This window comes from Topomyia yanbarensis, chromosome 1 (genome assembly GCF_030247195.1).
Source record: "Topomyia yanbarensis strain Yona2022 chromosome 1, ASM3024719v1, whole genome shotgun sequence".
Lineage (NCBI taxonomy): Eukaryota > Metazoa > Arthropoda > Insecta > Diptera > Culicidae > Topomyia > Topomyia yanbarensis.
Window position 1 is genome coordinate 153870230 of NC_080670.1, and position 27259 is coordinate 153897488.

General features: G+C 37.4%; 2 protein-coding genes across 2 annotated transcripts; both read right to left on the reverse strand.

The window, feature by feature from the left end:
* Positions 1-13603: 13603 nt before the first annotated feature.
* On the reverse strand, positions 13604-14894 carry LOC131677948 (uncharacterized). The gene is made up of 2 exons (XM_058958055.1): positions 14561-14894; positions 13604-13712 (listed from the first exon to the last, which is right to left on the reverse strand). Exons 1-2 carry the CDS (start codon positions 14888-14890, stop codon positions 13620-13622), a joined length of 423 nt encoding a protein of 140 aa, XP_058814038.1. The 5' UTR covers positions 14891-14894; the 3' UTR covers positions 13604-13619.
* A 427-nt stretch (positions 14895-15321) lies between these two features.
* Positions 15322-16389, reverse strand: LOC131676021 (salivary glue protein Sgs-3-like). Its single transcript, XM_058955146.1, has 3 exons — positions 16381-16389; positions 15942-16130; positions 15322-15791 (listed from the first exon to the last, which is right to left on the reverse strand). The coding sequence occupies exons 1-3, from the start codon at positions 16387-16389 to the stop codon at positions 15579-15581; spliced, it is 411 nt and encodes a 136-aa protein (XP_058811129.1). The 3' UTR covers positions 15322-15578.
* Positions 16390-27259: the final 10870 nt, after the last annotated feature.

Genomic DNA, 27259 nt, shown 5'->3' on the forward strand with positions numbered 1-27259 from the left:
TCACAGCCATCGATTACAGACTCGGACGGCCTTCATAAGGAAGCATCAGCATGGGCAGCGAGTGGTCGTTCACGAACTGGCAGGGGTTCCTCCAAACGTAGCAGGGCTCAGATATTGCTCGGGAAAACAATTAGCTGTGCGTTTGATTTTCGTACTGTAGGTTCCGTGTTTGTTAACTCATACGATTGAGATGTTTGGTGTCGTCTTGAAATTGCATCAAACCATCGATGGTGTACGGTACAGACGGAACACTTCTGAGAACGATATGAAAAAATAAAAAGTGTAGTTAGATCTGTATATTGATGGTTTTTGGGAAGATTTATAGGAGAGACATATAGTGAAGATCGAGGCTTGCCAGTACATCCTGAACCGGAACATTGGGTGATCTTCCTCGGGCCGAAAGGGAATCCAATAGTTAATATCTGGCCGAACAATACTCGTCGCATGCCCAGACAATATGTTCGATATTGAGATGACCGTCACCACAAGCGCAGATACCACTATTCGCGAATCTAATACCTCAGAGATGAGCATCTAACGTTTAGTGATTGTACATGAACTGAGATATCACACGAATAAAATACCGACCGACATCCACTCTTCTAAACCAAGGCTTCGTTGATACCTTCGGGAAAATGGAATGTATCCACCGTCGTAAATCTTCATTACTCCACGATGTCTGCCTACTTTTTAGCGTCTTCTGATGAGATAAAGAAAAAAAATGAATCAGATTGGTCCTTTGTAAATGAAACACGGAATGTCCTTTGTATGCTGCACCAAACGGAGAGCCTCTATTGAACTGAAGCTGTCTGAAACGATAAAGCAATGATCAGGTACTACCTTCCACATGAAATCCAACCGCAGCGATGTCGAGCAAAGGGATAAAATGGTGATATTGAAGTTGTCGTAAAGCTCATGAATTGAGGTAGATCGATTATCGTCAGGAAGTTAAAATCACCTAAAACTAGACTCGGTGGGAGAAGGATATATATCGCAATATCGTCAACCCGTCGGTGGCCAACTAAGGTTCTAAGAGAGATGTAGGTGGAAGCAATGCAAAGGTCTTTTCCTTTAATTCTGGGTTGGCAAGCGACAACTTCAATGCCTGATATCGAGGGGAGGTCGATTCGATTAAAAGAATAACACTTTTTGATCCCCAAAAGAACTCTGTCGCGACCGAATATCGCTTCGTCAGAATTCGAGAAATCTGCAATAGATTCAAAAACTTTTTGTCTTGGACCCAGATGAAAATCACGAAAGACCCTGTGGCCGAGTTTGGATATACGTTGAGGAGGGGATCGATTTTGTTTCGATATCCATCTCGCCTTGAGGTAAACCATTGTCAGCGAAATTCATTGTTGCACCGGCCTATTGCCTAGTACACGTTAATAGGAGTGCCAAGAAAGGAGAACGCAAAATAATAACGGTACTTATCTTCGATAACGGTATCCAGGCATCGCTCAAAAAACGAAACACTGTTACTTTTCTGCTGGCCGACTAACGGTTAACGCACCCACAAAAAAAGAAAAAAAATTCAAATCCTCGAAGAGGCGGTGAATGCACATGATAACCTTGAAAGCGGTTTATCACTATTCTTTGTCGCTACACATTGCACGGACTGGAAAGATGGACTGATCACTTCAAGAGTGACCGTACGAATGACTGATTTGGCGTTATCGGATATCCAGTTACCATTGCCGGCCGGGATACAATATGGCTCTGAGATGATAATTCTCCACATATAAACTCCGCTACAGATTACGGCAGCAAGTGTTGTGCTGTATCGCAGTGGATGAGGTTGATTTGTGTTACCTACACTGTGACTTCGTTGCAGTCACCAGTTTGAAAGCCGGATATCATGGCCTCTTGTAACGTCGTAAACTTTCGTCGTTTGCAATCAGACAGTTTGGGGCCATTTTTTTGCTTTGTGACCTTTGCCTCCTCTCTTTTATGCATAATTTACTCCTGTTAGATTGTAACAGCTGGCTAGCTCAATCGGTGCTGCTTCTCAAGGTCGGCTTTCAAACTGCTGCTTTGGAAGGACTCACAACCGTTCACTTACCACGAACTCTTAACGGACAACAATCCAGACCGACAAACAAGACAGACTTGTAGGCTCAGTAAGAAAGAAAGTACAACTAACAAACATACGTTTTTACTTATTTATTAAGGGAAACATAATCTGTAGGAAATGGGGAAAATGTATCGATGCGGCCGAACAGGAACTGATGGGGCACGTGCGACAGGATCATACTGGTGTGGAGAGAGAGCGAGGGCATTCATACCTTAAGTATTGCGATGGTACGATGGTCGTCGGAGAATAGAGCCATTGGTTATATAGGTGTCGTTGACTCTTCTCCTGGTACTCGTGTACGGAGGGGAAACTCATCGGCCCAAGTGTCGATGAGCGGGTCCAGGCTCAACCAGACCTCAACAGACTCAAGCCTCCGAAACGTTCGTTTCCACCAATCGACGAACACGTGTGACTCGGCAATATCGTAAATGGGCTCATCGATCACCAGCACCACTCGACGTGATTGAATGAAGATGATGCCGCGGCGTGAGGGTTCACCACGTGGTAATGAAGTCCGCTGACGACGGCTGGCTTAATGTCCTAACGCTCCAGTTGGTTCTTGTCACCGTTGTCGGCCTGGAAGGCGGTTACATCGGAAAACTGTTGCTTCCAAGCGGATGGTTCGTGCTTGTTCCAGACGGACAGTACTTGTTCCGGACGGACGGTGCTTGTTCCCGACGGACTGTGCTTGTTCAGGACGGACGGTACTTGTTCCGGACGGACGGTGTTTGTTCCGGACGGACGGTACTTGTTCCGGACGGACGGTACTTGTTCCGGACGGACGGTGCTTGTTCCGGACGGACGGTACTTGTTCCGGACGGACGCTGCTTGTTCCGGACGGACGGCATTTGTTCCGGACGGACGGTGTTTCCCGGACTTTTGCACTTGGCACGTGCTGCACTTCGCTTACCAACTAGAGACTCCAATCACACGCCTCGTCACTTTGACCGTCCTAATTCAACTGTCTCGCCTTTTCATCACATCTCTCTAAGCTCCTCTAACCATCTCGTTTTTCTCTCTCTCTCTGGACCGGATGTAGTGGTGTTGCGTGCCGAATATATTCGCCGTGAAGTTTGCCACAATGCATGTGGACCGACGAGATGCTAGCCGTCTACTTTAGGGTAATGGGATATATGTTGACTAAACTAATACTAAAATTAAATAATTAAATCAAAACAAAAATAGAAACCTTTTTATGACTAATTTTATAAGAGCCTTCAATATAGTAATGAGCAAATGAAAACAAACCAATTATATTGCAAATCAATGTACATAAAAAAAGAATTTATTGTCCGTCGATCTGACGGAATTGTGACCGGTCTATCAACGGTAACAAGATCTATTGCAGTTTTTAGCAAGATGACCGATCTCTTGACATTTTAAGCACATTTCCGTTTGCTGAGAGACACTCAGTGGACATATCGACCAGCCAACTTTAATCTTTCCGGTTTTAGAGCCTTGTTTGCTGCTTTGCTTTGTTTCATTCCCATTTGGTATTTTTACCCCCGTTACTGGCTGCTTCGTTTGATAAGCGCACTACGTCCTGGTCTCACATCACCTGGTGAAGCTCTTGGTATTTCGGCGTAGAGAAGAATACGGTTTCCATCACCCGGAGGTTTGTCTTTCGGCTTGTTAATTTCCCTCAATGCCTAGTTGCCTGTGTTTGCCTTGCTTCCAAGTACTTCTTGGCCGCCATAGGTTTCTTAGGTCTTTAAAATCAGTGCCTTGATGACCTTGTGCGCATTACCTCTTTGTGGACGAAGTTGTGCAGTTCGTCCATCAGTATTTTAGATGCTGCAAGTTCGGTACTTTCAATCAAGCGCTACTCTGTTGCTATTGAAGCTGCTGCTGCTGGTGTTGCTGTAGTTGCCGCTGCTATTTCTTCTGGTCCTGCTGTTGTTGCGCATTAAACCATTTTTGGCGACGGGATTCGCTATGCCTACTCCGTGTGTGTGTGTGTGTGAGGTCATTATATTTGGTCCTAGCTCCGGCCCGCTATCTCGCACTCGTTGTACGTAGTCTCCTCTTGGAATCCCATGGCGATCTATGCATGCAGGGATAATGCAATTGCATCGATTACTATGCGATCACGAAGATCACACAGTAATCGACGCAATCGTTTCATCGACTGAAAAGCCATATCACATCCGTATATCTTTAACAGTCACTACGTACCTCTATTCATGGAGGGAAGCCATGCTAGGATTGACACTATCCTTCATGGGAAGTAGTGTCTAGAGCCGATCGGCGTAAAATCTGAAATGACACCACCAATTAGTGACGAACTTCGTACGTACCCGGAGACCTGCCAAGAGTTTAACGGGACGGACGCAGCTGAACCATGAACCTGTTCGCGATTTCAGGAAGGTGTCTATTACCAGTATACCATAATTAGGATCTTACTGGTATCGATTCTAAAGTGCCGAGTGAATTCGTTGTTGTGGGAAAAGCCGACGTTCATTTAAAGGCGCGCCAGCTGCCTTGTCAGGGCTGCTATACTGGAGATGTGTAGAGTAAAGTGACCATATGTTTTCAAGACGAATGCGGGACGCGCTCAAGAACCTTACATTTCCCAAATATTTGCACAACTTGTGTAAGATTGAGAAACTTTTCGTAAGTATTCATGACCTGGGTCATATTAGAAGTCGAAAAGGGCACTGTGACAGTCAGGATAAATTTGCTCATTTTGCACATTCCCCACGTAATTAGGAGATTTGGCAGCACGACTCGAAAGTTTTATGATTTATTTGAACAATATGAATGTACAATATGGGTATTTTAGAACAAAAATCATCATTTTGATAAATGCGGGACACTTTCCGGGACGTTTTACCATGCGTATCAAGACCTGAAATCCGGGACTGTCCCGCTTAATCCGGGACGTCTGGTCACTTTAATGTAGAGTCCACTATCACATACCAATAGTCAGCCCCCGTTCTTGGTTCGGTGCGCGAATCACATTTATGTTGCTGTCTCAACTAAGCATTATCCAGAACCTTTGACCCGCCCGGCAGCCTTGAGTTAAGCATCCGTCATAATGCTCTTCACTGCACCATTCGGGACCGAGTTACGGGTTGAAGAGTGCGGTCGCACAGCAAATTCTCATATAAACTGGTACCATGGACCACATTCAATACCTGTTATTGAAATTAGTGAAGTATTATAAGAAGAATAGTACCTTTGATCCCCAGAAGACCTTCCCTAGAAGCGAATAACATTTAAATCGATCAAGTTAAGATCGAAGTCTAAAGTAAACTAATAGCATTTTGGTTTTTATGGTGTAAAATTGATAGACTGATTACGTACAAGTTTGAATGAGTATGACGCTGAATACATCGGTGAAGTGGAGAGTTAAAAACGAAAAGGCCATAAATTTTACACAGTATGAATGCATCACCAGCCAAATTATTTGCAAAAAAATTAAAAGTAGAGATTCTCGGGATATTATTTCAGCTATTCCGTGGCAGAACAAAAATGAAAATCGTGTCCTAGTTCGATGAATTACCCATCGGAAGATCGGTGCCAAATGCAACCGTAAAGATACCTTGAAAAAATCAACCCCGAGATTCAATAAATCTTCGGAATTTAAACTCGCATAGATAATCACACCGTCGATCTCGACATCACGAGATACATAGATGGCACATAGGTGCAGCTCTTCTGCGTAAAAAGCAAACTACGAGCAATGTCAGTCGCCCGCATTGGGCTGCTCATTCATCACTCTGAACCTGTCTGAGCAAATCCGCAAAATTTAGATCAGGCTCGATTAATATACCATTAGATAACAGGAATTTGAAACAAAACGGTTCCCTTCCTTCTTTAGTTTTGAAGTAGACAACAAACGATCCGACTGAGATTGCAAAATAAAATTTCAACCGAGACGTCTTGGCGTTGTCAACTGTAGTGCCTGTCTGAATCTTTGGAGTCGGTTCCAATTCACCATTAGGAGAGAAAGTACGTTCTGCGCAGGGTAGCAGGAATCAGGAATCAGAATATATTGGCTTAAATGGCACGTTCCCCCTATGTAGTCGGGGACTTGTGCCTTCGGTATCTAGGTGTTTGAAACGTACGTGCGTCGCAATACGACTAATGCACTCAGGGATGCCAGTAAATATTTAACGCGAGGTCAAAAATTGAGAGATCTTTGCTAGTCTGTGCATTATAATAGAAAATTGTGGAAATCTGTGCAGGATATTGAAAATCTGTGAAACACAGATTAATCTGTGCCCCTGACATCCCTGAAGTCATTCGACCGAGTGGTGCTACCCGGTCAAAATAAATGCGGACGAACATGGTCAGGGGATTTAAACAGTTGACTCAACTCGCCTGTGCTAATTGCCCTTAGGAACAAATGCAACTTGCGAATGCAATTTAAAGGCAATTTCAATACTTAGACAAATTTTCTGGCGGCTGAAATGAACTTGGTTGTTTTTCGCGTTTTCCAACATGGCGGTTCGTGTTTGGCTTAAGCTTAAAATTGTTTTTTTTTACAATTGGCATGTTCTTGAATTTTGTTTGTTTCGTGCACTTCATTAAGCCAACGAATGTGGGAAATTGTGGAATCGTGTTTAAGTATAGTACAACAAGATCTCTGACCTAAAGTCTTAATTAACGTCAGATTGTGGTAAGTTTTGGTGTGCAATATCATTTTCACCATTGATTCTTCGTATACTTTGGTGGTGTTTATGTGAGTAGATAATGGATCCGAAAATAAGTATTATTTGTAATTTTCATCTTAGGCAACTAAGGGCGATTAAATGGCGCGTTCCGTGGATGATTTGGGGGCGATTTAAAGGCGGGTAGGGCGGCAAAAAAATGACGGCGGCAAATCGCCCAAATGTAGCCTCCTAATTGCCAGGAATTTGCTGGCAAATTGAAGGGCAATTAGCGCATCCGAGTTGGCAAATTGAATAGGAAGGATCAATGGTGAAATTGGTATTGCACACCTTTCTGACATTAGGTCATAGATCTTGTTCCACTATACTTTCACACGATTCCACAGTTTCCCACATTCGTTGGCTAAATCAAGTTCACTAGACAAACAAAATACAAGCGAGAACACGCCAATTGTTTAAAAAAAACAATTTTAAGCCTAAGCCACACATGAACCGCCATGTTAGAAAAACGCAAAAAACAACCAAGTCCATTTCAGCCTTATTATTTATCAGTAAGTGTCATTCCAATCGAGCACGAGACCTGTCAAAAGCCCTCAATCCGAAGAAATCCTTCTTGAACGAGGGCCATTGACAGATCTCGTGCTCGATTGGAATGACACTGACAGATAAATGGTAAACAAACAATTGACGTGTCGAGTCTTTATCCAGAGGGATTCAGTGTCGTTACTGTGAACGACATGAATCCAGTGGATTAATTTTTGGGTGAGATTTTATACTTCAGCCTGTTAGACCTTATCTCCTTTAAGCTTATTGAGTCCAGTGAAAGTTGGTAGAATGTTATTAATCTCCTGATGAACTACTGCTAGCGTTCTATAACCAAATAGTTTGACTAGGTTGATTACGGTAAGGTTCGCTGCGAAACAACTTAGAAAATTGTTCTGTGCCTTGTAAATATTCAAGATTAATCGTTATGTGAAGGTGTACAATTAATTCTTTGACTTTCTAAATTTTGATATTTTGAGAGTATTATTAAAATAAAAGTTTTAAAAAACTTTTTGACGTCCAATATTAGGCAAAGTAACCTAATTGAGTAGTTTATGTAGTTTCTGCTTACCTTATATGAAAGGGTGCGCTGTTTTCATATTATGGACATCTTGCGGCAATATACGTGAAACAATAGCTTCATTATGACGACACATAGATGTCAGCACTATAAAATAACCTCCTCCCGGCACAACATATCCAGAATGACATTCGGAATGTGGGCTGATTTATGTTGGAATTCCAGCCCAAATACAACAACCCATACTTGATGAATCGGTTTTCGATTCGGTTGTTACAATTGTACTAAAATTCTGAGAGAAAACATTCTGACTGCGATGAATCGCAGAAGAATCAAGTAGCGAAGTCTGCTGTCAAAATGACTGAGACTGAGAGTTGTGAGAGAAAGCGTTTCAACTTTTCCCTTGGTGGAAACTGGATGTAAAATGTATTGGCGCAAACAGTTTTTTCTAGATTTCAGGAAAAAAAAACTAATAGGTGTCTAAATAAACTTCTACAAACTGTTGCCATATATTTTTCTGCATCAAATGTGTATTTGTTTTACAACTACAATATTATAGTTTCTCTAAAATCCCAAATTCCTGTCTTTTTCATACATTTTAATTCACGTTAGCCACCAGCGAAACAGCGCCATCCCTTGAATATTTTCATGAAGGTATTACCACAGATAACAGTTATTTGGGCTAGAACAAAATTTCCTTAAAAATGTGTGTAAACTTTCAAATTGATATACGTTGGAAAACAGTGCTTCAATATTGCCATCTACGCAACTGTTCACTACACATGATTGACAGCTGTACTCTAAATGCATTCTATCGATCACTGCGCCACCTACAAACGTTTGCCAAATGTGTTTCAGCCGTCTAATTTATTCGGAATTGCAGTAGCGGGTATTTACACACGTTTCGAATCGAGCCTAAACGTCTGTTATATGTGGTATTACCTAGAGTCTGTATACAATATAGAGTCCCGTACAGAGGAATGCGCAACACTGCGTAGAATACAGACTATTAATTTTTTTTCTGGCAGCCATAATATTTGCTGTAACTTTGAGTGTGTGACCTGTGATTTCTTAGGTCACAATATCGTCGCTTTGGTCACTGAGCTCAGCTTGTATATATTTGTAAATATTGTTATTTTTTGTCGTATAAATAAATAACAGTGTACGGTCTGTCTCGTGTATTTGACGATTTCATCAAATAAAAGCGCAAGTAAAACTAATTTGACTGTTTTCAATAGCCCTTCTGGCTCCGATAAAAAAAATAGTATAATTAAATATAAAGTATATGGCCGGAATATTCAAGCTGTGTCGTCCATTTTGTTTATAGGGTAATCTTTTTTGATACAATTGATTCCGCCTGATATTACGATTTGCTCAGTGACCATAGTGTGGGAAGAAAAGTCCGCCCAGTGTGAATTTCTCCAGGACAACCGTGAAACGACCCTAATAGCTGGTGAGTACAGTGTGGCCCCACCACCACAATAAGAACGTTACGAAACCGATACGTAACAAGTGACTTTGATCAAATTACAAAATAAATTCAAACTGAATGAAAAATTAAGCAATTTTATCGCGGCAAACGGAGCAGCCCAGCGAAAACCATTTCAAACATTATTTCATATGATTTATTCAATGCTATTTAATCAATGAATAGCGTGTTTAAATTTATTCAAGGAATTCGAGCCAATGCAGGACTCAGGTTATTTTAAGCGGATTTGTCTTCGCTGAACTTGACACTCGAATAGAACAGTAACAAAGCCATGTCACTGTGACAGAACAATAATAACCATTTGCAGTGAAGTACAATGTTATACTATAATACCACAACAAGATTTTTACAGTAACTAGGGTTGGTTACGTATTGATTTTTATTTTTTTAATGTTATTTAACAAATCATTTTGTTCCACGCATGTAACATTTAATGCTAATTTACTGTATCATTGTTTGTTGGAAACCGAAATTAATTGTCACTTGAAATTTTAGTATAAATTTATTGCACGAACACTGCTTGAATAACTTACATTTGCTCTTTAATTTAAAGATAACTTGCTTGTTGCTTACTTTATCACAGTTCATGTCTGAAATTCCTTCATCATCTTATAAGTCGGAGGTATAAAATGGTTAATGAACTTATCCGAAGGCATCCGTAAATCAAATCAGATCAAAAAGAGTATAATGAACAGATGGAAGAAAAAGTAAACCAGGTGGATAATACCAAATATAGTCTGGGTCTAAAATGTCTTCCTTTTTTCAGGCGGATCTTGTGGAGTTGGAGCATTCTAAAGATTTTTGACGATTGCGTGTTCGATAACTCAGAACGTAATCTAGTGTACCATATTACAGAATACATTCTTAAGAGTGTCCCGAATCATTACACTGTTTGTGAGGCATGCTTTACACCATATATTACTGCGACCCCATTTTTAAAACAGTTTACAAAGTATATTATCCTTAAATATTTTAGTGGGGATGCACTATATTATGTAACAGAAGTTGTTTATTTGTTTTTTAACACTCATGAAATCACTTACCATAAATATCTTTCAAGAAAAATGTCATAATATTCGCAATAAGATAATCGATAATTGAAATATGCATTTATCACGTTCTTGTTAACTTGCTGATTTTTTAAGAAATAGAAGAAATGAAGAAAGGTAAATATATAAACAAATAGTTTTTTACTCCTATTATTGTAATATTTCTATTGCCAATAACAATACTCCCCTTGCGAGCACGCATGAGGACATAGCTAAAGAAGTACACATGTTTGTTTACTTTGCACGATAGGTAGCCGGTGACATGTTCGATTGGTAGATTTGGCTTCATTCTGTGCGAGCCTTTACATAAGTAAACAATGCTTTTGGTATTACCTAATTGGAAATTTACTCAATATTACGATTGGCTGTAAGTATGATCCTTACGTTCACCCAAAATCCGACGGGCATGTTTCTATTACTTTTGGGTAAGATTCTATTGTCTTTTCGGTAACAGACCAGGCAATTGCGCATTGCGGTATTAAACTCATATTCCCGCAAAGGTAGTAAACGGTGGAATGACGAATTTCGGTTGCTGTTCATGTATGCGCATCACACAATCAAACACTTTTTCAGTATGTGTCAACCTCGGCTCTGTTCGGATGTAAGATAATTCGGTCGATTGCTGACCAAATTCAGGCTGGAATCTGCCCCAATATTGGCAGAAACCAGCCAGAATTACGGATTTTTTACTGGGTAGGTTGGATAGTGGAATAAAAAGTTTAGGCGGTTTCCGGATCCGGCCTAGCTGCCAGATCCGGACCAGTCCCCAAATCCGGACCTCCCGGATCCAGACCAGTGCCCAGATCCGAACCAGTGCCCGGATCTGGACCAATACCCGGAACCGGACCAGTACCCGGATCTAGCCCATCTCCTTACCAAGTCCGGACCTGAACCAGACCCAGACCTGGTGCTTAGATCCAGACAAGTGTCTGGATCTGGACCCTCGGTTCGGATACGTGGATCCAAACCATAGGTCTTGCTTCCCATACATGACGGGAAGTAATATCCATGTTTTGTGCAGTCGCTACCTTGCTGTTAGCGTCCGTGATAGAAAAGAAATTTCAATTTAACACCGGCCGAAGTACCCCACCACTATTCGTGATCTAACGCTAGATGTCGACTGCCAGAGAGCATGGAAGTGCAATGATGATGTTTTTATTTTCGTCTGTCAAAACACATTGGAAAGTAAATTCTGAATTTTTTAAATTTAATCAATATTATAGTTAAATGTTATTTCTTCTAGTGAAAAGTAATATTGATGAAGAAAATATCTTTCCTACCTCTGAAAAATATCCAGATGGTAAATTTCTTGTTACTTCACTCACATTTGTTCTTCCGGTTTCAATTTATACTAAAATGAAATTCAGAGGTTGAAATTTCGATAGAAAACACGATGGTGGGCAAAAATCACTGGATTAAAGAGTGTAGTTGTTGGTAGTCGAGGTTATCCACTGATAAGTCCAATTTCTAGATAAACATTTTCCATATCTAAAACAACCAACCTAACCTCAACAATACAAAAATAATTCCGGATCTCAATAATTCGTAATAAAATATTGAGTTCAACTGAATGTTTTGGTGTCAAACGAAAGAACGAGTGTTTTCTTATCACCTGTGATCAAGCTGTTTATGAAACTATGTGATATTTATTTTAAAACAATTAAAATAGAACAACCATCCTATAGCATTAATGCAAGAAAATGTTTTCATCATCATTTGACTAGTACCAAAAATGAAATCCAGTTGGCGCATCGAGTGAAAAAGTTTCACGTTTGAGAGCCAATTCCGAGTCGTTTTTTTCTGACTGTGCTTTGAAGCTAGCCGAGTGTGAGCTAGTGTTGCCACAATTAAATCTGTTCCGGGAATTGAAAAAATCTTTTCTATCTGTACTTTTCTATAGATACGTATTACGTATTTTTCATTGGGGGAAATCAAACCATTCATTCTGACTCGGTTCCCGGATAGAATTTTACAATAGCATTCACCCTACAAACAATCATAAAATAATAAATATTATAGTTATTACTGTTTCAACATTGTTCGATGCCAAGTTCTCACAGTAGATTTACAATAAAATTTCATGTAACAATAAATTTTACTGTTCAGCAAAAAACTGATACAGTGCTTTTACATTAAATGTTACTGTTTCGAGAAAAAAATGTATGGAGAAAAACTGATTTTTTTAATGTTAAGATACATAACCACCCCCCTTTTTCACTGTAAAAGTCTATTTTACATTGAAATTTACTATAAAAACGTTAAAGTTTATTGTTTTTGTATTGTAGCATAACACTAAAACTTACTGTAAATTATTGTAAAAATACTGTACTGTCACAGTGAAAATCAAGGTTTTGTTACTGTACATTTCTATTCGGGTTGTTTTATTTGAGCTGGAATTCCGCAAGAAACCAGTTAGAATGCCGGATGAGTTTGACTGGGTAATTTCAATATCACCTTCAGCTCAAACTCTCGTTGCAACTTTGTTTACAACCAAAGGTGGCCAAAAGCATGGCGGCGAGAAACTGAGATGGAGTTGGTAATATCAATAGGATGCGAGAAACCCGATTGCAGGAACTTGAATGGATCAGGTCAGAGTAAACGTATGCACTCCGGGAAGATTCGATCGGCTTTCATTTAGACATCATCCCTTTGATTTGCTGGAAGCAGGTTTCTCGCATATCGCATTGTAATGTCAGCTTCATTTCAAACTCAATCAGTACCCGCTCCACTTCAGCTTCTTGCTATCACTGCTGCCATACTCAACGTTTACTTGCTGTTTACTGGAATGCATCGCAGAGTTAAATTATTTTACCTTGCTGTCATGTAAAAAAATCTGTACCAATCTGTACTTTTTTACAAAAATCTGTAATCTGTACCGTACAGAATCTGTACCAAAAATGCTCTAAAAATCTATACCTTTCTAGATAAATCTGTACTTGTGGCATCACTGGTGTGAGCCGATCTTCAAATACGGAATGTTTCGCGTAGAAAAAATCGAAACTCGTCTCTATCATCATTATGTTCGCTTTGCTCGATGCGCAATACAATGACAAGCGATGTGTTACACACTTCCAGACAATTCGACGCGTTAATATTTATTGAATAAGAATTGATAAAACATGAGTGCGATGCAGAAGAGATTTGAATGTGTTGGTATTGCCATTTGGGGATTTTTTTTGTTGGGACCGTTTTAGCATGAAACGTCTTGCTATTAGAGCATTTTTTTCTTATTACCGTAAAGGTATTACGGCCGAGTTTTGGGTGTTCATGGATTCAGTACAAAGATGGAAATAGTATAAGTTTGTAAAAGTAGTTTTAGTTAAAATGTTTATTGCAAATCCTTCGGTATCTCGATTACTAGTGAATTTCCAAAGAGAGGTTGAACAAAACGCAATAATTTAGCGAAGCGGGCAGTGGAACTCTGTGAACAAACAGAAACAAAAAATAGTTATAGTAGTTATAACCACGTACCCTTCATTTTGTAGATTTTGTTTTTCCCCTGCATATTAACTTAACTTGTTATTCTCCTTACTCTATCCTTTCTATTTATTATTTATTTTACCCTTAGAGTAATTTGAATTGAATTGAAACAAATTCTAACTCTTTCTGTGGGGTTGGGAATCTAACCCAAGTGATCTGCGTTCAACTTACCAACTATGCTATACTCGCTTCCGTATTAAGTCTATTTATTCTGTTTACTCATTCAAGGGCCGATTTTTCACCCACGATTGACTTTGAAATCAGGTTTATTCTCTTAATGATTTTCATTGCTTTTACAATTTTTTTGATCTTATTTGCCTCCTTAGTCTCTTCAGTCTCGTTACCCGATCAGAATGAAATAACAAGATTATAACAGAAAACCATTTTTGTAACATATTGTGTTATAAATTAGGTCTCGTTAGTAGTTAAAATAACAGAAATTTATAACAAGTAACAATGCGAGATATGATTTTGAAATATTTCTGTTATGTGTTTCTGATCGGGTAATTCAATATTTGTTTAGTCTCTCTAGTGTCGTCAGATTTTCATTTCCTTTAGTCGCAGAAGTTTCTATTGTTTCTATGGTATCTTTAGCCTCTTCGGTTTTTTAGTTAGTTTAAAAATCACTACATTCCCATTTCCTCTGAATAAAGGCTCTGTTTCCTCACACTAACAATCTAAAGAAGAACAAAAAAAAAATCAAAATCACAACATGCTATCTCTGTCATGACGACAAGCAGCTTTAAATACTTATCCATCCCAATTCCCTCCCCTTTTCACAAACCATACCATTATGAGCTGTCCAACCACATCTCTCAGTCGTAGCGTTAAATTAGCCGTTGACGAGAATAGTTCATCCGGCAGGGCTAACGTAACATGATTCCTATCGATAGTCGGAACAGCTTCTGTTGTGCTCCTCTTCACCGGACCATCCGTTGTAGTCGTTCCGATTCCGGGTTCCTTGTGTGTGCTAACATCTTTAGGTGCTGTCTCGATTGGTTTCATTTCGCCATTTGCCACCAATTGCAAGATCATAATAATACAGAAACCGGTTAGTGAAACCATTTCCACGCACTTTGATAAGAACTTTGCACTGATAACGGAGAAAAGTTGCAGCATCGATCACGGCTCCTGCAGATCAACTGTAGCTCGGGATGTAAACTATTCGTACGTACGTATGGACGTACATAGCTGCGGACTAGAAAATCCAGTTTCAAGAGCTGACATTGAAAGCAAATGTAGTGTGTCCTTGCGAACATTCTTGGACATTCGCGACAAGTGAGGGCTTGTCGCAGATGAATCATTCCGTATACTGCAATCGCAAGTCAGTCCCATGTTCTACGGGGTTCCCAATCTGCATGGGACTGACTTGCGATTACAGGCGGTATACAAAACTAATCATATGCTTACATAAATGCTACCGGATTGGTCCATTTCGAAGCTGTAACTCGAACGATGTATAATTACAATTTAAAGTAATAATTTCCATTGTTTCCACCTCAGGTATTTGAATTTCAGAATCAAAATTCAGTTTCCCGCAAACCCCTGTTTATTGTATATGTATATATAAAAATCTGAACTGTGTTGAACTCAACTGTAAATCTCTAGTAACTGTCTCAAAATACTAACTCTAAGAAAATAAATAAGAATAAGAAGAAATAGTAAAACATGGGTTTCCAAATATTTTGTTTGATACCTGAAACCATGCATTCTTAAGGAACGAAACATCCGTAACTCATCATAAAATAACCGATTGTTTTCATAATTCTTTCAAATTGTTCAAAGATCTCTTGGAACTAGAAAACACTTATTTTATTTCGTTGGTCTGCACAGAACTACTCCCACTGGCGGCAGCCGTAGTAGCAGTAGTAGTAGTAGTAGGGCGAGCAGTAGTAGTTGTGGTTGTTCTTGTAGTGGTGCGTCGCGTCGTTGTCGTTGTGGTAGGAATCTGAATCGTTAAATTCTTCCCTATTAGAGGCTGAATAACCCAAAGAATCTCGCCTGTACGACGAGCCGTATTCTGCAAAAAAAATAAAGTTGTGGTGAGAAATCGAATTCGTTTTTTTAACATTTTTCCAACAGATGGCACCAGTCATCACAGAGAAGGCCCTCTGTTAAGTAACCGTGCACTTAGTCAATTCAGCGAAAGCTCGATGGCTGCTAAACGTACCATGATCAAGTTGCCTACTCGTGTCGAAAGGTTCGTAACCAACGTGAACGAGCTGCCGAACAGGGCGTCTGGTACCTGGAGCGATACTTTCATACGATTGAAGTCAGGGGTGTCGTCTGTTGTTGAGGTGGGGGGCTGCTGGGTCGGGTGCTGGGCATCTTTAACCGCTTGCTTGACTTGTTTGCTTGCCTGGAATGAGAAGAGGAGGGGACGTTTAATGGACTTAGAATGTTTTGTGTTTTTAGTGCAATGTTTCATCATTTCTAGCTTTTGCCTGGAATACGTATATTTATAATGTGCTTTTCTTGGGTTCCTTTTCTTATTGTGAACCTTGAGTACTCCTACTTTTTAGTGTTTTACCGTCATGAAATTTACGTTAGCATATACTATTTAAAATGAGCTATATTTAAATGAATGCCAAGCAAACCGTTATGTTTACCATGTACATTAATAGGAAAGATATCAATGTCATCTTAAATTTTCGCATAAAGTTTTACATGAAATGCTTATTACATCGAAAAAAGGAATCTATGCATTTTTTAGCTCAATTGAACATTATTAAGGGGGTTCGGCGTTTGAATATTGATTACCTAATATTCGAAAAAAATCCAAAGGGGGAGTTGTAGAAAATCGATTTTTTTTTGTCGAAATATGTCTAAAAATTGCATGAAACCATAAATCCCTGCCATCATTTGCATTTGTTCTGTTCCCAAGTCGTTGGGATAATTCGATGGTCAAAAATACTCATCTCAAAGCAAAATGCAAACATCGAATATTTTTTGAAGGACCTATTCAAAAGTTATCTCTATATTCATTTTCACCTGAAACTTTTTTTTAATTTCGCAAAACTTTAGTTTTAACCTGCGAAGGTCTGTGCAAATCTTTTCAAAAATCTTTTCACATTGATTTAGTTGGAGCACTAAACCCCTGCCATCATTTGGATTTGTTCTGCTCCCAAGCCCAGCGCGTTAGAAAAATTCGATGGTCAAAAGTTTTTCCAACTCCAAAGAAGTTTTTTTTTGCAACTAGAATGTCCCCAAAAACAATTCTTTTTTAAGCTTTTACCACTTATTTTCATTTTTTTTCTTTTTCAGATCTTCCTTTTTTGCTTCAACATCAGATTTCGACGATTCATGTGTTTTGCAATCATAAGGCATCACAATAAAATTTTCGATTTCCAATTTCTTCTTTCAAAAAAGTCCTTTGGACTAAAAACTTTTTAAATTGGTTTTTAGTGGTCTTCGTTTGTTTTGAGACTAGCTGCTGATGTTTCATGCTATTTTTAAACATATTTTAACAAAAAATAATTTTCGATTTTCAACATTTTATGTACTCCCCTCTTTGGATTTTTTCGAATATTACAAAATCAATATTCAAACGCGGCACCCCCTTAATGATGTTCGATTGAGCCAAAAAATTGCATAGATTCCTTTTTCGATGAAATACACATTTTGTGAAAGGCTAAAGATGATCATTTCATTGATATTTTCACTATTGAACACCCCTAGTTCTCAATGCAAACATAGGTTTTAAACTGTGAAACCCCGTTCCATTTATTTTTTGGAAAATTTTTCCATCCGGTGTTTTCTGAGATGCTGTTTTTTTCGTTCTGCTCCCCGATCTTGTGTTGAACAGTGTAATAAACAATAATTGTTTTAACTTTTATTTTTACAAATTGTAAACATATAAAGGGTTCATGGCTTTGTTAAGCTACTGCTATGAGCCGCGTCAAATTTTGCATAATACCGACGAACTTTTTTTTAATTTTTTTATTTAATTCGTTTAATTAAATTAAAATGTGTTTTAAACAAAAATAATAATTTGAAACACTCTTAACATCTATTTTGCTTGCGGGGTCGGTGAGATAAGTTTACGGTCGTGGACTCTTTCGGCCCTTTCCAAAAGGAGGTGTCTACGAGAAAATTCGGCACAGCCACCATCTTGTGACAAAATCACTTGAAAAAATAATTTTTTGTGCTTCACAACTAGTACTATAAATCTCATTATAAAATATTCAGATTCACATATTTATTGCGTCTAGAAAAAATCTCGCAATATGCCTATTTTTACGTGTTCTACAGTGGTGTAATCCCTTAAGCTTACACATAAAACACATGTAACTATTATCAGAAAATAACTAGAAATCAGGAAAATAATTAGTTCATTTACCTTGTGGAGCGAAACCAGAATAATCATAAGGATGTTCTTTGATCTTAGAATCCTAGAAGATGTGTAAGAGGGTGAAGCGAATTGACCAAAACTTTTGTGTATTATAATGTATATTTACTGTACAAGTTTTATTTCGAATTGCACGAACGTTCGCGGGTGGTTAAAGAATTATTTAGTCTATATTGCCTATCTTACCAGCTTTCAATTTCAGCAAAAAAATTGCCTCATCATTGGCAGTGCCACGTATCGCTAAGTGCAGGACAACTTAGCTAGGACGATTCATGTTCAGGTCTAAGCGTGTCGTGGCGAGTATCGACCATTTTGTCTGCGCATTGCATATGTCACCTTAAACGGAATGAAAATCGTGTGAAGAAACCGATTCAAACTACATTTGTTTCAACAATTGTTAAAAATAGTAGAAATAGTTAACATTTGTTAAATATATTTTCGTCCTTTTCTAGACTAAACATTTATCTAACGACATTTGAAACTAAATGTAACCATGAAACGGCGTGAAAATTTTCAAGTAAAAAATAAAATAAAATATTTTATATAACGACAAAATCTTTCACAAACATGCGGATACCTAAACAATAAAATTAAAATAGTTATATCACAATTTTCTACTTTGTGAAAAAGGGGGGGGGGGGAGAATAGTCTTTCGAACCATTAAAATTTAAAATGAATTTACTCTAAACTTATAAAATACAGATTTGTTATACTTTTCTAGTATATTGTTCGGTTTTTGGGTACAAAAAAAACTACAAAAAACCGACAATGGACTTTATGTTCTTTTTATGAAGCTTCATAAAGTGTATATTTTTATAAAGCAAATAAATCTCATATTTCTAAAAGAATAATAAACTCCAAGCGAGTTTTTATTTTTCTTCAGTGTGATGAGCTAAATTTACTTTTAACCGTTATGTGTCCGACGCGGTACCCGGGTACGTTTTTAGGTTTCAATTAATGAAATTCTCATGTTTTATCCATAGCTAGGAATTGAAACTTTGTGACATCTTAGAACTTCACTAATTTAAGCTTTCCGGTTAATAATATTGTTGATATAGTATGAGAGGGAGTGAGGAGGGGTTCCTGATTTTTTTTTACTACGTAACAGTACCCGGGTACCCACAAAATTGACCTGCCAATAACTAAAGTAATTTTTAACCGATTTTGATACTTAAAAGTATCAAGTTTTGGATTCAGGAACTCATCCACTTTTAGACTTGGTGAAAATGAATATGGTTACTTGATTCGGTTCCCGGGAATCCGGATTTCTGGAAGGTTGTTCCGGTGTTGGGATACTGTTTGTGAATTTAAATGAAATACTAGCAATATGGGTATCCAAATTCCTGGAATTGCATCAGTAGGCTGTATCTCGCAGTTTTGGAACCATTTAGTGATTTGACCCCGGAACGGACATTCCGGAGCAGGTTCCCGTGAGTCCATTAGTGGCCATTCCATTCCAATTCCACTTTTCAAATTCCCATAGGGTCCCTTAACAATAAATAACAGACTTCCGAGACAATTTGAAGGACATTATTAAAATTTACAAATCATACCCTAGTACTGGAACACTACTCCGGAAAATCCGGATTACCAATAACTAGATCCGCTCATCGTGTTATTTTTTACAGAATGAAAAAGTGGACGAGTTTATTAATCCAAAACATCTAAAAGTGTCCAAATCGGTTAAAGCAAACCATAGTTATGAGCATTTCAATTTGTGGGTACCCGGGTACCCTCGTTGGCCCGTTAAAGGTGTTTTTTGTTGGACACATAACGGTTAAAAGTTTGCTTCTTTAAAAAAAAATTGTGAAACTAGTTGGCAATTATTCAATATTCCAACGTGTTGAAATGGGTTAAACTATCTGTACATTGATAAACCACTGAAATAAAACAACTTTAGCAGTTTTAAATGTTTTCAGATTCTTTAATTTTAGTAGGATACAAAATATACGAGTTTTGGTCACTCAAATTTTACAGTATATTGAAATACTTTGAACAATACCTATTAGCATCAATTTAACGATGAGTATCTTTTCAGAATTAGTTCAAACAAACATTTGAATGAAAAACATTGACATCAAAAACTTAATGTGGATGAACATGCGGGTTATCATCCCGGAATACGAAAACGGACTTCAACATGAAATCATTTTTGGAAAAATAGCTGTATGCGGGCAATTTTAGGTAAAACCTTTTAATCTTGTTCTCCATACATCAGTAAATGGTTTAAAAATATTTAACTTAAAAAAAATGTGTTGCGTCTAAAAATATGTAATTACTTCGAAAAGCGATGTCACCCCGGTTTACGGTACCCATAAAAAGCTTTGCCCTTTCATCATTCTTGCCACGATAGTCGTTTTATCAATGCCCGTGATTTTTTTATGTCCGTGTAACAATGTCTTCCCATGTAGAATGGCCGCCACGGTTTCTATCCCCAGTTGAATACGAACTTCTGTTTTATTCAAATTTAGTACACTGAAAATTCTTTCCACATTTGCTGTTGAATATGGGAGGGCAGCCACTTTATCCATTAACTGAAGAAGCCGCAAAAATTCGTGTGTGCCGTCGGGATATTTCGTGCTACGCACCTTGTTTCAATAAAAATTAAAATGAACGTCAATGTCATGCCGGAACATTCTTTTCAGCCTTCTGAATTCGTCACTCGCCTCGTCCACGTGAACTTGGAAGAAAGCTACAACAGCAGCAGTTGTTTTTGACAGATAGCATAAAAGCGAGCTTACGTTATATTTTTCTGCTTTTCTCCTTGAACGACGGGAGCCACTTGTAAATCTATCTCGCAAGAATGACGAGAAATTTACGACGGAGTCTTTCGATGTCTGCGATGTAGACAATTGCTGGTAACGCTTGCAAGTCAGCACTGGAACTATTGGTTCCAGTTTCCGACTACCCAGTTGTCCCGTAAATTCAATGTACTCTGCATCCGTTCACATCACGTAATTCTCTTCCAGGTAAAGGACGACAACTCTTTTAAATAGATCCTCCATTTTGGTATGCAGCAAGTGAATTTTTGGTGACTCGCTTCATGACCATGGTAATGGCGTAGTTCAAAAATTTAATGTAATATAGGTATCATGAGCATCGAAGCCCTTTGTGCAATCATAATCAAAAATTAATTTCAAAGTATTAGAATTAATTTCAAAGTATCAGAATTTGTAAAGAATTTCAAAGTATTAGAATTTGTAAATTTGAATGTGATGAAATCGTTAACTTTTGAAATTTCAGAATTCTAAAATTTGAATATTTAAACATTTAAAATTATATGCGGCCAATGGTTAAAACGACCAGAAAAGTCGAATGGAAGAAACTATTTCAGTTTATAGTAATTTTTTGCCGAATCTCCTAAAAATCTCTCCTCGGCAAAAATGCAAAATTTTTTGCCGAGTTCTGAATGGTTGCTGAAACTCGTAGACTATTTCGTTGAAATTCAGAATCGAAAATTTACTTAGCCGTTATATCAATTTCGAAATTTGCTCTTTATTCGGCTGTTCCGAACATTTGCGAGCTAAGTTAAGTGTGCATACAGTGATGGACAGAGAATTAGCACATTTACATATCTAGCCAAACATTTCAAATGGTCCTAAGTGCAAATGACAGTTTCTCTTTGTTTACTTTCTCTTTCGCTAATAACTCGGCAGTTTATGCGTTTGTTACTCAACTCTTAGCAGAATAAGCTAGTCGACATCAGAGTTTCTCGATATATCCTGAAACAATATTGAAAAGTTTAAAGATGACGCCGTAATAATCGAAAGAGAAACTAAACAAAGAGATGCTCTCATTTGCACTTAGGACCATTTGACAGGTTTGTCGAGATATGTTTCCATTTCACCGCGTGTGGAGCAAGTTATAGTTACTTCACAGCTTCAAACACATTGTATGCGTGCAATCCACCCGTCCTTCTTTTAGTTGTATTACTGAGTGCTGTTATATTTTGATTGTAGCTGTTATTCTGACGAAACACGAGTTTCGTGGTTGAAAAAGTGTGAACACAGAACTAGCACACTAGAAGTTTTTTGTGTACATTTTCTGAATAAACGAAAAATGCAAACCAGATCTTGTGTATTCACAAAAAGTAAGCTTTAAAATATTATATTTCTGAACATTATCCGAATAATATCTTTTATCGGTGGGTTAAAGTGCGTCATACACCGACGACCTCAAAAAATTGATTTTCCACGTCAAAAATATCGAAAATAGCGTAAAATAAATCTCGAAATATGTCGGACAGAATGGATCAGCATCAGTACAATCAAATATTGTAGGATGATATAGTGCCATCTACCGGACATTATGGTGAACATTTATGCATGATTATGGCCCTAAGCATACATCTCGGGACGTTAAACAGTGCCTTTTTGATCAGATGGTTAATGTTCTTTCATATCCTGCACACCACCCAGACCTAAATCTATTAGAAAATCTGTGGAACGACGTGGAAAACACGTCAAACGAAGAAATCCAAGAATCTGAATGATCTCTAGATTTTAAAAAATCTGCATGATCATGGTTGGTTGTTAGAGAGCTGGTAATTCTATTGGAGCGATACTGTACGCTGGTTGAAAGCGTTCCCTGTTGTCTAGAGACTGTTTTTAAGTAAAAATGTTTTCCGATTAAATATTAAACAGCTATGAACCATTAGTCTTGATCTAGATCAAAATCAACAGTAATTTTTAAGTGTGTGCTAATTCTGTGTCCAGGCCCCATTTAACTTCCTTGTTAATTTCATTCATAGAATTACAGTTTTCGTCTAATACCACAATTTATTTTCATGTACCCACTAATAGTGCACTACATGTCTTGAAAGAATAAGCTAATGATCTATTTGATTTTATTACGTTATCCGTTCTATAAGTGTTGACGATATAAGTGTGCTAATTCTGTGTCCACCACTGTATGTGGAAATCGGTTAGATCACTGTACGAAAATTGTTTCACAAAACTATATTTTTATCTAATGTATTAATTTAATTTCATGCTCGTTTTTTAATAAGCCTATAATGTAAAATTTAAAAAATGGTCAGCTATTTGAATCATCCATGAAAAAATCCGCAAGAACCGAAATTTTTAAAAATCCGCGGAAAAATTCGCCACTCAATTTCAAATTGCGGAAAATCTGCAACTATGGTAAAACTACGTATAACCTATATATGCACATAAGTTATATGTGCGTATAGTTATAGAATCGGGTTTTATGTACCTTGGAGCTATGAAATGTGAATGTAGGATTAATATTTCTTGTAAATACGCACATTACGTTTATGTGTCAGCAAATAGTATATAGTACACTGCTGGCCAATACAATAGGTGTGTGATAGACTATTTTGTTTTTCTCTCAATTACGCATACCAAGTTGCAGCAGTCTCAATCACACCTACCGCACACAGAAGCCTTGGGATCTGTCAAGTTACTAGTGGGTTGTTGGCGCTGATTATATTTGCAATCTTTGTCAAGATGCAAAACAAGACTGCCGCAGGCTTTTTCGTGTGGTCAATATAATAGGTGTGTGAAATATATTAACATGTTATTATTTTACATAATTCCATTATACGTTTTATTTGGTGAAGTTTGAATTCTGCGTGTTAATAAATGTACTTAAATGTTGAATAAGTCAAAGATTTGTTATAGAATGGGTCGAGCATCTTACTGTACTCAAGTGGAACGAGTTTTGCTAAGAAATTATGTTCAAGAAGATAAGACGTATAAATAAATCGCGAATGCACTGCGGCGTTCCGAAAACTTCGTTACAAATGCCTTAAAACCTTTGAAAAAAGGAAACACGCAAAAAAACCAAGAAAACATCTACAGCAGCTGACCATCGTATTGCAATTTTAGCGAAATCTGATCCATTCGCGTCATCCCAGACCAATTCAGCACAAATTGGAAAAGTGGTAGGTCCGCGAACAGTTCGCTGTAGGCCGTAAAATTTCAATCTTCCAGAAAGAATTTCTAAGAAGGTTCCACTATTTCGAAGCCAAACCCTTTGAAGACAAATGCAATTTGCTTTTCAACAGCGTTAATGGGCCCGGTTCAGAAGGAATAAAAAAATGGCGACATATCCTTCGGTGGGACGAATCAAAGGTAAACCTGTTTTCCTCCGATGCACAACGAAACGTTAAACGTCCAAAGTGCAAACAGTTTGATCTGCGACACACGCAAAATATGGTAAAGCACGGAGGCGAGAACAATGAGGTTTGGGGCTTGCTTTTCGTGGAATGGTGCAGGTCCTATTCTTTGCAACGCCACTATAATGGCAAGATTCGAATGCAAGGCTAAAGGATGGACATCCTAAAGGATGTCATGCAGTCCTATGCCAAAGATAACGTGCCTTTACATGACAGTTTCAGCAAGATATTGACCAAAAACATACATCGATGTATGTAAAGGTATGATTTCGGAATAATAAAGTGACTATAATTTCGGACCATGCCAATCTCCTGTCATCAATCCCGTAGATAATTTACGGAATGTACTTAAAAAGAAGTTATTCGATCGAAATTTCACAAATAAGGATCGTTTGTGGGAAGCAGCTTAAAGGAATGCTACCCTATACCAACGGAAATTTATCAGGGTTTGAATGACTCAATGCCAAGACAAATGGATAAAATTTGGTTGAATAAGGGAGCTTACACAGGTTACTAGTTGATAAAAATGTTGAAGTCTTAAAATCATTGGATTTGAAAATTTTTAATGCAATGGATTACAATACACCTATTTCATTGACCAGGTACTTTTTTGGATTTCATGGAGAAGAAAGAGTTACGACAAAGCATAACATTTAATTTACAAATAAAAGTGTTCTATTTACGACTGTGCCTAACTATAAAATATTTGAATATAAACATATTTTTAGAGAAAACTCAAAATGTCATGTACTTTTATCTCACATCTATTTTATTGACCAGCAGTGTTTATAGCCACCGCTAATTTCAAAAATCTTTGTGTAAAATCAATAGGAATAACGTTTACATTTTTATCAGTGTTGAGAAAAACTATATTTTTAAAGTCACCGTGGTCATGTCTTGCACAACCCTTTAATTTTCGAAATTTTGACAAAAAAATTATTTTGCGTCAAATGGCCAACGTACTAGGGACCATTCATAAATTATGTAACGCTTACAAGGGGGGGGGGGGGTATATACAAATGTGACATGTTGGGACATAAGGGGAAGTAAGCTAGAACGTTACGAAACATGTTTTTACTGAAGAAAAAAAAATGTTTTAACAGATTTGTTTCGTAATATGGAAAGGGGATGTTCGCGCACATTCAAGCGTCTGTAGAACTGTCGGATATTCATGACGAGGGAAACTGTTTGGTTCGCGGTATATTAAGAACTCGCGGTCACGTAACTAAATTCAGTGGGTTTATTGGGGAGAAGTACTTGTGTGCACATGCACTATACGTATATCAGATCGAAAGCTGTTCAGTATATAATTCGGTTGTATTAACTCTTCGACTTGTATAAATTGTGACTGTAGACAATGACTCTCGATACTAACCTTGAATGATGACTGACTTAACTGTTAATTGTTTGAACTATACATACGTTGCTACCTAATATTAGATGAACACAACTGTTCATACAGGAAATGAGAATATTCTAGGACCTTATCTATGTATGCGTGGAACGCAACTGATTGCTTCAAGCTGTTCCGTAACGTACAGCTACTCGAATTTTAGGCTAGTAATAAACTATTTTGAACTACAGTGGGTTCATGCTAAAATGATTCAACAAAGCTAAGACTGACTGGCGTAAACAGGGGAGATAAAGAATTTTTTTACAGTTTGTTACATGGGAGGAGGGGGAGTCGATTTTGGGCGATTTTCACTTTACGGAATTTATGAATGGTCCCCTATGGGAAGGTTTAATACAACCAGGTGACTAAATATAGTTTGGTGGAGGAGGGTAACAATGGAACAGCAGGAACCATAAAACATTCGCCATAAAATCATAATGCATTACCAGAATTGTCCAATTTCCTCACTTTTGATAACTTCGATGTTTAGCCTATTGCTTTTTGCAGCCAATTTCATACTTAACATATGCAGCGAACAATTCTTTTCTAACTTGTCATGATTTTATGTAATTTATCCATTTCATGAATAGACTCCTTGGGTAACTGTGAAACGATGACGTATGGGTACAGTAAAAATGTTTTGTTAGTCATCCTTAAATTTGAATGAAATCCAATTTTCCATCGAAAATACTACTCATTCAGTAGAATATATGTCAATTAGTGCATATATATTTGTCGATTACTATGCAAAGATATATATATATATATATATATATATATATATATATATATATATATATATATATATATATATATATATATATATATATATATATATATATATATATATATATATATATATATATATATATATATATATATATATATATATATATATATATATATATATATATATATATATATATATATGTATATATATATGTATATATATATATATATATATATATATATATATATATATATATATATATATATATATTGATATTTAAAATGTCTTGCTACGCTATCTGGAGCTGTGTAGTTTTAAATCTAAAATGGAGGGTGTCGTTTTAAACTCTAAAATCTAAACAAAGCGTTCCGTGTAGACCACAGTTCGCAACAGGAAACTCTTTCACAATGTGAATGTGGATCTGTATACTGTCAACTGTGAGATATTTTTGAGAAACTCACTAGAATTTTTAGTATTAATTTGAATAAACTACTAGCTTTCGCTAACGTGGCCGCTTTCATTCTGCTCATATAAGAAAAATTCATAGTCTCCAGCTTCCAATCGAACTTAGAAGGCTTTTAGTTGTTTACTATGATAATGATGATTTACTGATTATAAAATGAAGTTAGTACGTAGCCACATTTCCCGTCAATGGGGTATCTTACCAGTAGTGAACACTGCTCAATTAAACTCACTTGCGTAGCCAGTGGTTGAAAACAATTAACCATTTATTGGGTTGTGGAGAATGCTCCAAAACATGCTGAATCAAGAAATAGTCTCTGAAAGCGCTAAAAACCGTAAGTAACCTGAGCATCTATATCAACGATTTATTGTACTTTTAGAAATAAAATTGTACAATTCAAATTATTTAGAAAATA

Coding starts and splice junctions, on each gene's coding strand:
- LOC131677948 (XM_058958055.1), bottom strand. CDS start 14,890: ATGCTGCAACTTTTCTCCGTTATCAGTGCAAAGTTCTTATCAAAGTGC. Junction 13,713..14,560: donor TGGTTGGACAGCTCATAATG/GTATGGTTTGTG, acceptor GTTTGTTCACAG/AGTTCCACTGCCCGCTTCGC.
- LOC131676021 (XM_058955146.1), bottom strand. Junction 15,792..15,941: donor GAGTAGGCAACTTGATCATG/GTACGTTTAGCA, acceptor TTTTTTTTGCAG/AATACGGCTCGTCGTACAGG.